The sequence below is a fragment of the Tympanuchus pallidicinctus genome, unplaced genomic scaffold, assembly GCF_026119805.1.
Source record: "Tympanuchus pallidicinctus isolate F22 unplaced genomic scaffold, pur_lepc_1.0 scaffold47, whole genome shotgun sequence".
NCBI classification, from domain to species: Eukaryota; Metazoa; Chordata; class Aves; order Galliformes; family Phasianidae; genus Tympanuchus; species Tympanuchus pallidicinctus.
This window is the reverse complement of record NW_026294766.1, coordinates 713,559-727,140: the sequence shown is the minus strand read 5'-3', so window position 1 is coordinate 727,140 and position 13,582 is coordinate 713,559. Positions and strand designations below refer to the sequence as shown.

At 54.1% G+C, this 13,582-nt stretch overlaps 1 protein-coding gene across 2 annotated transcripts; it reads left to right on the top strand.

Annotated features, from left to right (window-relative positions):
- Positions 1-4,765: 4,765 nt before the first annotated feature.
- Positions 4,766-6,470, top strand: LOC128090535 (proline-rich protein 36-like). 2 transcript variants are annotated; one of them, XM_052702935.1, is made up of 3 exons: positions 4,766-4,878; positions 5,001-5,213; positions 5,298-6,470. In XM_052702935.1, exon 3 carries the CDS (start codon positions 5,497-5,499, stop codon positions 6,430-6,432), a length of 936 nt encoding a protein of 311 aa, XP_052558895.1. In that variant the 5' UTR covers positions 4,766-4,878; positions 5,001-5,213; positions 5,298-5,496; the 3' UTR covers positions 6,433-6,470. The 2 variants fall into 2 exon arrangements, with proteins under 2 accessions (XP_052558895.1, XP_052558894.1); XM_052702934.1 differs by having other exon boundaries at positions 4,767-4,923.
- Positions 6,471-13,582: the final 7,112 nt, after the last annotated feature.

Below are 13,582 nucleotides of genomic sequence, written 5' to 3'. Positions count from 1 at the left end.
GATCGAAAGGCGTGGGTGGACACAACCTTCAGAGCCAGGCGCTGTGTCACCAGCAGAGCTGTGCCAGTGTGGCCCCATTTTACCCTGCAGTACTGGGACAACGTGTCACTAAGAAACCCTGCAGCAGAGCTGTGCAATGCAGAGCTCCATTAATCCCAGCAGTGCTTTGCCAATATGTCACCACTAACCCAGCAGAGTGGTGCCAACATGTCCCTAATAAACCGATCAGAGCTGTACAAAGTGCTACCATTCAAGCAAGCAGAGCTGTGCCAGTGTGCACCCATTCAACCCCACACAGCTGTGCACTATTTCTCCATTCAACCTAGCAGGGCTGTGCCAATGTGTCCCCATGAAATCCAGCAGAGCAGTGCCCGTGTGCCATCAGGAAATACAGTAAAGCGGTGTGTATGGGGACTGCTGAGTCACAGCCTAAACCTCTGATTGATCAGCTGAGGCGAGCAATGAGTCAGCCAGAGGAGCACAGCTGAAGTCAATTCAACTGTGCTGCCGGAGGCCATGCTGCACCCCTCCTAGACCTATGTAAGAGCTGGCTACCAGTGGGGAAGGATCTCTTCCGGAGACAGCCTCTGCTGGTGTTTGGTGAGTGAGTCCTGGACGGGGGTAAGCCTACTGTTTGTTCTCTTTTGTCATGGTCCGCTTTGCTTAACTGTCTTGTTTATTTCGTGACTAGAACATCCTTTGATTATACACTTGGCGAGCCAGGCAGGCCAAATGTACTAAAATGTACATCATGTCTTTTCTTGGGAATTTCTTCAATGGGTGAAGGGGGAGAACAATACTTTTCTGGAGAAAATGATTCCAGGATTTGTGGGATCCCCCTACTACGAGCTAGCGGTTCCCATTAAGAAATGGGGTCCCTTAGGCGTTGTGGGCAATATCTCCCCATATCGCATGGCGGATTACTTTCAAGGACTTAATTTTTTTAAATTTTAATTTTATTTTTTACATTTTTTTTTCTTTTCTTTTCTTTTCTTTTTATGTTATTTTTATTTCACGGTCTCTTCTGCCATAGTGTCGCCAAAAATGAGGACTGTAGCTATTTTTTTTTTTTTTTTTTTTTTGCGACTACCATCCGGTGTGCTATCCGGCTACGCGCATGCGCATGTGCAAAATGGCGGGGATGTTCGTGCACGCGCAGTAGGTCGTCAAATTCAGCGCATGCGCAGTGCTGTACGGGAACTGGCGCGTGCGCAGTGCGCTGCGGCACAAGTGCGCATGCGCGGCAGAAACGTGCGCGTATATAAAGAGAGTGTCAGCGGCCGGATTTCCGCATAGATGTTGCTTTTATGGGACTGCTCGGGGCCGAGCTGCTGCGCATCGCAAACCTCTGAACCACTGCGAATTGCTTCAAATTGCTGCGAATCACTCCGAGCTGCTTCGAATTGTGCCGAGCAGCTCGGAATAGCTCCAAGCCCCTCCTAGCCGCTGCGAGCCCCTCTGAAGCCCTTCGATCTGCTCCGAAGCCCTCCAAGCCGCTCCATAGCACACCAAAGCGCCGCGAGCCACTCCAAAACGCGCCGAGCCGCTCGTGTTCCACTGGTGCTGTGCGGGCTTTGAAACAGCTGGAGAGCAGCGTAAGGCTGGGGGTGGAAAAGGACGTTTGCTGTCTCCTGGGGTGGCGAAGGGGAACAGGGAGCCGAACCGTTCGATTCCCGGCTGGGTTCCAGGCTAAAACTGCGGCAATAGATGGGGGGCTTCCTGGGGTAGAAGGGGAGAAAACAAACGGCTGAGCTGGCGGTGTGAGAATCAGCTCCTGGCCCGGAGCCGCAGCACTCTGTGGAAGCAATGGCTGCCACGAACTGCCGGGTGCATGTTCGCTATGAGTGGAGGACTGAGCACCATAGAGAGCGGCAGAGGAGCTGTGCAGAGCGGTCAGAACGGCGCTTCCGCGTTGGTGGACGCATGCGTCGTGCCGTCTTTGGGCCTCAGCAGTGGGCAGCGGCAGTTCCACGCATCGGCCACGCGGTAACAGCAGAGAGCGCGGCCACCACTTTGCTGCCGGCTGAATGGCGGGGCTCGGCGACTCGGTGAATCACCTGTGGGGCACTTGTGGGTCCCTGTGTGTAACTTGTGAGTCACAGGCTGCTGTGGGTCATTTGTGGGGCACTGGAGAGGAACTTGTGAGTCATAGATGACTTGTGAGGCGATGATGGGGCACTTGTGGGGCACTTCTGGGATACAGGATGCTGTGGATCACTTGTGGGGCACCGATGGGGTAGTTCTGAAGCGGTGATGGGTTACTTGTGGGGCTCTAGGGGGTCAGTTGTGGGGTGCTGATTTGTGTCTTGTGGGGCAATTGTGGGACTCCATGGGTCACTTATGGACCACTTCTGGGGCGCTGATATGCCCCTTGCGGGTCACTTGGGAGGCACTTGTGGGTCACAGGGTGCTGTGGGTCATTTATGGGGCTCTGTGGAGCAGTTATGGGGCGGTGATGTGTCACTTGTGAGTCACTGGTGGGGTGCTTATGGGTCGCTTATGGGACACTGGTCGGCTCTTGTGGGGCACTTGTGGGTTGCTGATGGGGCACTTGTGGGTACTTGTGGTGCACTGCTGTGTTTCTTGTGGGGCATTTGTGGGTCACTGCGCAAGGGAGTTGTGGTTCACAGGTCACTCCGGAGTTCTCTGGGTCACTTTTGTGGTGCCATGGGGCGCTTATGGGGCACTTAAGGGCACTTGTGAGTCACTCATGGGTCCCTGCAGTGCCACTTGTGGGGATCTTGTGGGGCACTTGTAGGGCACTGACGGGGCACCTGTGGGTCTCTTGTTTTTCAGTTCTGGGTCACTTGTGGGTCCCTGCTGTGCCACTTGTGGGGCACTTTTGGGGCACTGGGGGGGCACTTGTGGGTCGTAGGTGACTTGTGGGGAGCTGATGGGGCACGTGTGGAGCACGTGTGGGGCACTGATGTGCCACTGGGGGTGTACTTGTGGGGCACTGGGGGGGCACTTGTGGGTCACAGGTCACTTGTGGGGCGCTGATGGGTCACATGGGGCCACTGGTGGGGCACTTGTGGGTTACTTATAAGGGAACTGAGGTGTCACTCATGGGCCACTTGTGGGTCTGTACGGTGCCGCTTGTGGGGCGCTGATGGGTCGCTTGTTGGGTACTTGTGCGCACTTGATGTGTCACTTGTGGGATTTTGTGGGTCACTTGTGGGTCCCTGATGTGCAACTTCTGGGGTGCTGATGTGTCACTTGTGGGGCGCTTTTCGGGCACCGATGTGACAGTTACAGGGCGCTGCCGTCTCACCTGTGGGGCGCTGGTGGGGCAGTTGTGGGTCACTTGTGGGGCGCTGATGTGTCGCTTACGGGGCACTTGTGGGTCACTGCGGAAGGCAATTGTGGGTCACAGGTAACTCTGGAGCTCTTTGGGTCATTTGTGTGGCTCCATGGGACACTTATGGGGCACTTGAGGGTCACTTATGGGTCCCTGTGGTGCTACTTGCAAGGATCTTGTGGGGCATTTGTAGGGCACTGACAGGGCACTTGTGGGGCACTTGTGGTTCACAGGATGCTGTTGGTCACTTGTGTATCCGTGCTGTGCTGCTTGTGGGTTGCTTGTGTGGCACTTGAGGGTCACCGCATGCTGTGGGATACTTGCACAGCACCTGTGGGGCTCTAGGAGGGCACTTGTGGGGTGCAGATTTGTCAATCCTGGGACGCTGGTGTGTTACTTATGGGTCACTGGTGGGCATTTGTGGGTCGCAGCCATCTCACTTGGAGGGCACTTATGGGGCGCTTGCGAGGCACTGATGTGTCGCATTTGGGGCAATTGTGGGGCACTTGTGGGGGTGCTGATGTGTCACTTGTGAGTCAATTGTAGGTCTCCACATTGCAACTGGGCAGTCACTTGTGAGGCACTTGTGGGTCACTAGTGGAGCTCTGATGGGGCACTTGTGGGGCAGTGATGTGTCACCCGCAGAGCGGTGAGCAGGCACATGAGGGGCACTGATATGTTGCTCGTGGGTCACTTAAGGGTCCCTGCAGTACTATTTGTGGGGCAAGTGTAGGGTGCTGATGTTCCCCCACACCTCACCTTCCTCCGCATCCCCGTTTCCCCCATCTTGGAACAGCTGGAACAGCCGGTGCAGGGTGGCAGCAGCAGGGTGGAAGCCCAGGTGGGTGCGATGAAGCCGGGGGTGGGACTGGGTGGAGCCCAAGCCCTGCCTGAGCTCATTTAAGGGCTGGGAATGGCAGGGCTCAGATGTGTGCCTGGGCTTCTGGTGTCAGTGGGGTTGGGTGAGCAGTGAGGTTTGGGAGGGACCGACTTGTTGGCCTTGAGATTGATGCCCAGCTCCTTGCTCGTCGCATTCTGTTCGGCTCGAGGTTCCGGACACAGCTTGCTCTTCTAAGCAGTGTGAGGACTGCGAGAAAGACTTTGTTGGATGCAGCAGGAAAGCACAGCTGCTGGTGGATGCCAGTGTCCGCTCCTGAGGCTCTGCGCCAAGGTACGTGGATCCCTGCCGTCTCCTGTTTCACACGCTCGCTCAGGTCCTTTGGGGCTTGGTGTCGCTTGTCCCTCGTGCTCCCGTTGCTGTCACCGGATGTTGTTCCTTTCCCCATGCTCAGGTCTGCCCAGTGCTGATGGGATGCCAGTGCCACCTGCTGCTCTTAAGAAAAGGTAGGTTTGATTTCTTTTGGTTTCCATAGCATTTGCTACACTTTCACTCTGTCTCTCTTTTTTTTTTCTTTTTGCTCTCAATAAATGGCAGGTTCAATTCCTTTTGGCTCCTGTAGTGTTTGCTACACGTGTGTTCTGTTTCTCTTCTCTTTTTTCCATGTTGCCTGGCGGTGCCTCGCTGGAGTTCCCATGAGCCCCGGTCCCACTTGTGACCAAGTGAGGTGCCAAAAACAGAGGTATCTCCTAAACAGGCTTGTGCTGAGTGCTGTCCTCGTCTTGGGGTTTGTCCAATGCCCACCTTTCTTTTCTAGCCCACTTTGTTGAGGACGGCGTGTGAGGCTTTCTTCTTTCTTTGTAGGATTGGGGACTCCAGCCCCAGAAGTAGCAGGCATTTGGGGATGTCCAAGGTTCCGCAGTGAACGTGTCCTGTTCCTGGTAAAGGTGTGGGCGTTCCTGGACACGAAGGTATCTATCTTCATGCCTTGCCCATGTGCCCAGTCCCCCACCAGATGCTGTTTGCCTTTTGGACCCCTGATTTGCTGCACTGCTGCGCCCTGATCCTTGCAGAGGGGTAAGTGACACCTTTGTCCCTTCCGGAACGCGCTCTCCACTTTCCTCTCGTTGGTCATCGGCAGCACCATCCTTCTCTCGCCAGCCACTCATTGGTCACCGGCAGCGCCGTCCCGCCCTCGCCAGCCTGTGATTGGTCAGCGGCAGTGCCGTCCCGCCCTCATGTGTCTCTCATTGGTGATCGACAGCACCGTCCCGCTCTATCAGCGTCTCATTGGTCATCGGCAGCGCCGTCCCGCCCCCGCCAGCCTTTCACTGGTAATCGGTAACGCCGTCCCACCTTCATGTGCCTCTCATTGGTCATCGGCAGCGCTGTCCCGCCCTCGCCAGTCTATCATTGGTCATCGACAGCTCCATCCCGCCTCCGCCAGCATCTCATTGGACAGCAGCAGCCTTTTCCCCGCCTTTTCCCCGCCTTTTCCCCGCCTTTCTCTTCACCTTCCCCCGGCCCCTTTTCCCCTTTCCTTTTCCTTCTTCTCATGTCCTGTTTTTTCCTTCCAGGTCTCCTTTTTACTCTCCCTTCCCCCCTTTTATCTCCCTGTTTTTTGCCCATTTTTCCCCCTCTTCTCCTCTCTCCTTTTCTCCTCCTCATCTGCTTTTCTTTTTCCTCCCTTTCTCATTCTTCTTTTCCCCTTTCCCCTCTTGTCTTCCTTTCCCTTTTGCCCCCTTTACTCTCCTCCGCCCCCTTCTTCTTCTTTTTGCCCCCATCCCCACTTCCCCTTTCACCCCCTTTACCCCTTTTCCTCCCCATCTCCCTTTTCTCCCCGTCCCCCTTTCTTGTTTTCCTTTTCCTCTTTTTCTCCCCCTTCCTTTCCCCCCCCCCCCGCCTCGGCCCCATTCCTTTTTCCTTCCCCATCATCCCCTTTTCTTCCAAAGCCCATTCCATTCGCAGTGCGATAGCGGCTCCTGCGAGCAGCCGAGCCCCAAGCAGCAGCGCTGCGTCTTGGCTCCCCCATTGCCCGCTGCTGAGCTCTTCCTGCCCTGGCTCCTCATTGGCTGAGTGCTGCAGCTTCCCCTTTTTGGCGACGCTTCACCACTCGCACAAACAGCCAGCAGACGCACATCTTTGCTGCACAAACACACACAGGCCTTCATTGCTTCATTGCTTTCTCACCACTGCTCTCTTAACCAACGTGCGGTCGGAACTTGCGGCTCTCAGGTTTTCAGCATCAACACAGACACAGCCTCTGAATTGCTTCATTACCCCCTGCCATTCGTGACCTTCCCGCTGCTCGTCGTTCTGCTCATCCGGCCGTCCTTCCGCAGTGCTGAGCTCGGCAGGAGGACAGAGGGGAGCAGCTGGGAGCTTCACAGCCTCCTCGCGTTCCCACGCAGCGGGACAGCGCTGCTGCGTGCGACAGCCCTGATTCCTTCCTCGTCCCACTTTTCTTTTTTTTTCCTCCCTCGTCCCACTTTTCCTTTTTTTTCCTCCCTCGTCCCACTTTTCCTTTTTTTCCTCCCTCGTCCTCCTTTTCCTTTTTTTCCTCCCTCGTCCCCCTTTTCCTTTTGTCCTTCTCATGCACTTCCTGCTATCCCGCCTTATCCCCGCCTTCCCTCATCTCTTCTTGCACTCTTTGACCCCTTTTTCTCCCCCCATCCTTATTTCTCTTCACATTCTCCTGTTCTTTTTTCCCCTTTCCTCTTCTTTGTCCCCAGCTCTGCTTCCCCCCACCTCACGTCCCCTTTCTTCTGTCCCTGTACCCCATTTTTCCCTTTTTTTCCCCACCCCCTTTTTTTGTTCTCTGCTGTCCCCTATTCCCTTTTTCCTCTTTGCTCTCTCTCTCCTTTCTTCCCCCTCATCCTGTTACAGAAGAGAGTGAAGGAATGATGGACAAGCTGGTGCAGGATGGCAGCAGCAGGGTGGAAGCCCAGGTGGGTGCAATGAAGCCGGGGGTGGGACTGGGTGGAGCCCAAGCCCTGCCTGAGCTCATTTAAGGGCTGGGAATGGCAGGGCTCAGATGTGTGCCTGGGCTTCTGGTGTCAGTGGGGTTGGGTGAGCAGTGAGGTTTGGGAGGGACCGACTTGTTGGCCTTGAGATTGATGCCCAGCTCCTTGCTCGTCGCATTCTGTTCGGCTCGAGGTTCCGGACACGGCTTGCTCTTCTAAGCAGTGTGAGGACTGCGAGAAAGACTTTGTTGGATGCAGCAGGAAAGCACAGCCGCTGGTGGATGCCAGTGTCCGCTCCTGCGCCAAGGTACGTGGATCCCTGCCGTCTCCTGTTTCACACGCTCGCTCAGGTCCTTTGGGGCTTGGTGTCGCTTGTCCCTCGTGCTCCCGTTGCTTTCACTGGGTGTTGTTCCTTTCCCCATGCTCAGCTCTGCCCAGTGCTGATGGGATGCCAGTGCCACCTGCTGCTCTTAAGAAAAGGTAGGTTTGATTTCTTTTGGTTTCCATAGCATTTGCTACACTTTCATTCTGTCTCTCTTCTTTTTTTTTTTTTTTTTTCTTTTTGCTCTCAATAAATGGCAGGTTCAATTCCTTTTGGCTCCTGTAGTGTTTGCTACACGTGTGTTCTGTTTCTCTTCTCTTTTTTCCATGTTGCCTGGCGGTGCCTCGCTGGAGTTCCCATGAGCCCCGGTCCCACTTGTGACCAAGTGAGGTGCCAAAAACAGAGGTATCTCCTAAACAGGCTTGTGCTGAGTGCTGTCCTCGTCTTGGGGTTTGTCCAATGCCCACCTTTCTTTTCTAGCCCACTTTGTTGAGGACGGCGTGTGAGGCTTTCTTCTTTCTTTGTAGGATTGGGGACTCCAGCCCCAGAAGTAGCAGGCATTTGGGGATGTCCAAGGTTCCGCAGTGAACGTGTCCTGTTCCTTCTACGTGGCTCCAAGTCTGCATTCTGTGATGACAAGAGTCAAAAGGAAAACGCTCTGAAGAGGGAACGGGAAATGCGAGGAGCGACAGATGTTGTGCTCCTTGGGAGCACAATCGAAATAGTCGGGAGCGCTGTAGTCTGCACTGCGTACAGCAAAAAACCCCGTCAAAAGGACCGCAGAAGGCAGGCAGAATTCGCAAGTTCTCGGCATCGGAATGGCACTACGCGCTGTCACGGTTTGTAAGCGGCACTCACGGTGAATCGCTCCGGAGCGCTTGCCGTTGCTGCATGAGAAAACACACTTCTCTGCGAATGCAGCTTGCAGCCTCCAGCAGCGGTCTCGTGTTTCTCAGTCGCTGGGAATGGTCGACTGCAGTCGGCTGCTTTTCTCCAAATAGCGTGCTCTTATGCACATGTGGGAGAGGAGATGTTTGGACTTCGCCTTGTGTAAAAATATGAAGATTGCACTACACTTGGCTCTGAAGGTTGTCTCCATGACTTTCGATTGAGAGAGATGTTGTGGTAGTGAGTTTATCCCTGGCTCCAAGTCTGCAATCTGTGACGACAAGAGTCGAAGGGATAACGATCTGTAAAGAGGGAAGGGGAATAGCAAGGAGTGACAGATGTTGTGCTCTTTGGGAGCACATCCGAAAAATTCGGGAGCGCTGTAATCTGCACTGCGGAGAAAAAAAACCTTTTCGGCAGGTCCGCAGAAGGCAAGCAGAATTCGCAAGTTCTTGTCGTCAGAATGGCACTACTTCGCTCTCGCTGTTCGAAAGTGGCACTCAGAGCGAACCACTCCGAATCGTTTGCACTCACCACAGAGAATTCGCTATTCTCCCCGAATGTCGCTTGCAGCTTCGAGCAGCGGTCCCGTTCTTCTTGGTCGCCGGGAAAGGTCGAGTGCAACCGGTGTCTTTTCTCCCAGTAGTGGGATCTTCTGCTCACGTAGGAACGGAGTAGTTTGGACTTCGCCTCATGTAAAAATAAGCAGACAGCTCTACACCTGGCATGAAGGTTGTGTCCATGCCTTTCGATCCAGCGACAATTCGTGGTAGTGTGCATCTCTGTGGCTTCAGGTCTACATTCTGTGATGACAAGAGTCAAAGGGATAAGCCTCTCTAAAGAGGAAACGGGAAATGCGAGCAGCGACAAATGCTGTGCTCTTTGGGAGCACAATCGTAAATGTCCAGAGCAATGTAGTGTGCACTGCAAGGAGAAAATACCCCGCCTGAAGGACCGCAGAAGGCAGGCCAAATTCGCACGTTCTCGGCATTGGAATGGCACTTCTTCCCTCACGCTGTTCGAAAACAACACTAGGGGGAACCGCTCTGGAGCGTTTGCACTCGCCACCAAGAATTAGCTGTTCTCCCCGAATGCCGCTTGCAGCCTCCAGCAGCGGTCTCGTGCTTCTCGGTCGCCGGGAAAGGGCGACTGCAGTCGGCTGCTTTTCTCCGAGTACCGGGCTCTTCTGCACACATACAAACAGAGATGTTCGGACTTTGCCTCATGTAAAAATACGAAGATTGCACTACGCCTGGCTCTGCGTCACCATATGCCTCATCTCTTATGCCTTCAAGGTGGCACAGTGGCAAAGGTTATGTTTTTTTTTAATGGGGGAGCATTAGCACAGCTCTGCTGGGTTTAATGGGGAAACACTGGAACAACCCTGTATGCTTTAATGGTGGCACATTAGCACAGCTCTCTGGGTTTAATGGTGGGACTTTGGCACAGATCTGCTGGGTTTATTCCGGCACAGCTTTGTTGTTCTTAGTGGTTACACAATTGACAGCTCTGCTCTGTTCAATAGTGACACCTGCACAGCTCTGATGGGTTGAATGGTGAAAGACTGGCAAACATATGCTGGGTTTCATGGAGACACACTGGCGCATCTCTTCTGGGTTTCCTGGTGACGCATTGCACAGCTGTGCTAGGTTGACTAGTGGCATAGCTCTGCTAGGCTTAATGATGGCACATTTTACAATATTTTGGTGGGCGTTTTTCCTCTAGGTCCCTTACCAGTGCTCCCGACTTTTTTGAACGTGCTCCCTGAGAGCACAACATCTGTCGCTCCTCGAACTTCCAGTTGCCTCTGAAGAGAGGGTTTTCCCTTCTACCCTTGTGGCCACAGAATGCCCAAGTGCAGTCACGGAGAACAACACTGCAACGAATTGTGGCTGGATCGAAAGGCGTGGGTGGACACAACCTTCAGAGCCAGGCATAGTGTCACCAGCAGAGCTGTGCCAGTGTGGCCCCATTTTACCCTGCAGAACTGGGACAATGTGTCACTAAGAAACCCTGCAGCAGAGCTGTGCAGTGTGCCTCCATTAATCCCAGCAGTGCTTTGCCAATATGTCACCACTAACCCAGCAGAGTGGTGCCAATGTGTCAGTAATAAACTGAGCAGAGCTGTGCCATGTGCCACCATTAAACCCAGCAGAGCTGTGCCAATGTGTCACCAATAACTTCAGCAGAGCTGTCAATGTGCCACCAATAAACCCAGCAGAGCTGTTCTAATGTGCCAGCATCAAGCCCAGCAGAGCTGTGCCAATGTGCCACCATTAAATCCAGCAGAGCTGTGCCTATGTGCCAGAATCAAGCCCAGCAGAACTTTGCCAATGCGTCACTATTGAACCCAACAGTGCTGTGCCAATGTGCCACCATTAAGCCCAGCAGAGCTGTGCCAATGTGTCACCATTAAGCCCAGCACAGCTGTGCCAATGTGTCACCTTTAACTAGTCAAGTCAGACAGACCAAGACTACGATGCTGACCTGTAACCAGGCACAGTGCAGCTAGAGCTCCTTCTGCAGTCACTGGAGCAGCTTCCCCACCTCCAGATCTACAGGCAATATGCACACAAAGCACAGCAAGTCCGTCTATGTTCCACACTCACAGAGAACAAGTTGACAAGTTGAACGTTTACATTAATTATGCTAAGTCACTATTCAAAGCAATGAATAAGCTTTTTGGAGAAAATAAATAAAAAGAGAGAAGTCCCCACGATCTTCTACTTCTCACGAGCCAGGAAATGCAGCAGGCATCCATTCATCCTCACCGCCACAAAGTGTCAGCAGTCCCAGCAGTGCCCGTCTCCAGTCCTGCCCTTTTCGAGTCCCTCTCCTGCCTCTGATGTAGCCCTGACCAGGCCCTGTTCTGCCCCCATTCCGTTTAGCCCATTCCTGTTCTCATCTTGTCCCTGGATCCTCCACCTCACCTTGCCTATGTTCCTGTCCCTACCCCGACCCTACCACTATCTCCACACCTACTCTCACCCTTTTCTTTATCCTCCTATCACTGCCCGTCCCTCTCTTTTCCCTCTCCTGCCCATCTCTCCTGCCCCTGTCCCTATCACTCGTCCTGCCCCTACCCCTACACTTTTCCCTATCCCACCCCTTTCCCTCTCCTGTTTCCTTCCCTTCCCTATCCCTGTGCTGTCCCTGCTCCAGGCTGACAACAGAATCCCCTGGCAGCCCACCACAAAGTTGAAGGGAAATTGTAAGCAAGGAGAACAGAAGTGTGATGAATGAGAGGGGAGGACAGAGAGGGCAGAAGAGAAGAAAGGACACAGGTAAGCAGAGCTAATGGGGCAGGAGAAAGCAGGAGATGGCAGGGGAGAATGGACAAGAGGGAAGAGCAGAAAGGCAGTGAAAATAGGATTCCTTGAAATAAGTGTTTACAGCTTTATTACAAGACAGGATGCCTCACAGTAAGATGGATGGTTTCCAATTCCTGAATTACAGAGGATACATAAGGATTCATAGGGTTAAGAAACCTAGCAAGAAAATGCCACATTCTAAAGCAAACGGCCCAGGAACAATTCCAGCTACTGCACTCCCTTGAGAGCCTCAATGGGACTCTCATCTGCTCACAGGGCCCAACGCGAGAGGATCAGCTGCTCTGGGGGAAAAGGGCTGGGAACCATGTTCCAGTTTGTATACTTGGAAGGAGGCTAGGGAAGCAGCTCCACGTAAAGACAAGAATAAAACGATGGCCAAGCTCCAATGCAACAGGTGCAGGACCAACAACCCCTCGTGGAGCTCCAAATACTTTGGAAAAACGGGTCCTCACAAACTGTAAGAGCCTTAAATGACCCCGGAGCAGTGGCCTCCTTAACATATGGGAACCCCAAGAAACGTGAAGGACAACTGGTAGCTATTATAGGGCTGGGAGGAAAACAACCTGAAGCTGTACAAACACAAATAGAAATGAGAATAGGAAACCCCCCACAACGACTGCATCCTGTGATGACTGTCCCCGCCCCAGAATACATCGCAGGGATGGGCATTCTAAAATGACTAACACTGAATCTCCCCAGTGCTCAGCCCCAGTTTGGAATAAGGAATTGCATTCGTGCTCCAACAATTTCACTGGGAAAAGTAACAATGCCTGCTGTGCAGATTCCTGCTGCAACTGAAGTAGTGACAGTGAAACAGTACAGGACCTGGGGGGGGGGGGAGCATGAAGAGATATCAAGGACAATTAATGATTTATTGGGTGCAGGAGTTTTAAGTCAGCTACTACAGCTCGGAACAATCCAACATGGCCTGTCAAAAAGCGGTGGGTTGTGGGAGGAATTAAACAAGCTCACCCCGCCTCTCACAGCAGCTGCAGCAGTTAGTGTTGCTTTAACAGAAAAAGCTCAGAACCATTCCAGAGCAGGGCATGCTGTAATTGATTTAGCTAATGCTAGCTTCTTCACGATCCTGACTGCAGAGAAACGCCTTCCCGTGGCAGAGGTGACAAGATCCTGTCTGTAGATGGCCTCAGGGACGGCTGCACAGCCCAACCATCTGCCACAGAACTGTGGCTGAACATCTGCATGACACCAAACTGCCTCCTCACATGCAAACAGTTCATTATGTAGATGACGTCCTGACTCAGGGAAACCGATGAGCAGGGGGAGTCCTTCCAAGAATTCTCGGGGCGCGCCAAAGGCGTCTCCTTCCTCAACTGGTCCTGCAGCCGAACAGAGAGTGTCCCATCTGGGGTGCCCAACTGATCTGCGGAATCAAACTCTCGAACCCACGTCAGGTTATGAGAGCAGATACGTCTTTCTTTCAGCACTGCGCCACACGCCGGGCGCAAGGGGGATCGCTCCTCCTAGCTGGCGCGCCACAGTGGGGTCTCGATACATTTATTAGCACAGCCATACATATCCAGTAGTGTAACCCAAAACGGGGAAGCAGCGCGGCCGTGGCAGCACTGCGGGGAAACCTGCTGCGCTGCAGCGTGTGCCCAGAGCCTCCGGTCCCGCTGCTGGGCACCGCCGGGTGCAGCCTGGCTCCGTCCTCTCCGCACCTCCCTGCACGGGGCGGGCGGCGCCGAGGACGCGGGGCGGCGGGGCGGCTAAGCGCCTCTTTCCCCGCGCGGAGTCCCGCGGCTCCGCCGTCGCGCCGGCACCACCGTGCCGACCCCCCATCCGCGGACGCCATTGGAGGAGAGCCCGCGCTCGCCCCCCTCCTCCGCGCTGCCATTGGTCGGTCCGCCGGATGGGGCGGGCGCTCCGCGCGGGGTCCGTTCCGTCCGCGGTCGCGCCGTTATTGCGTCATCTCCGCGC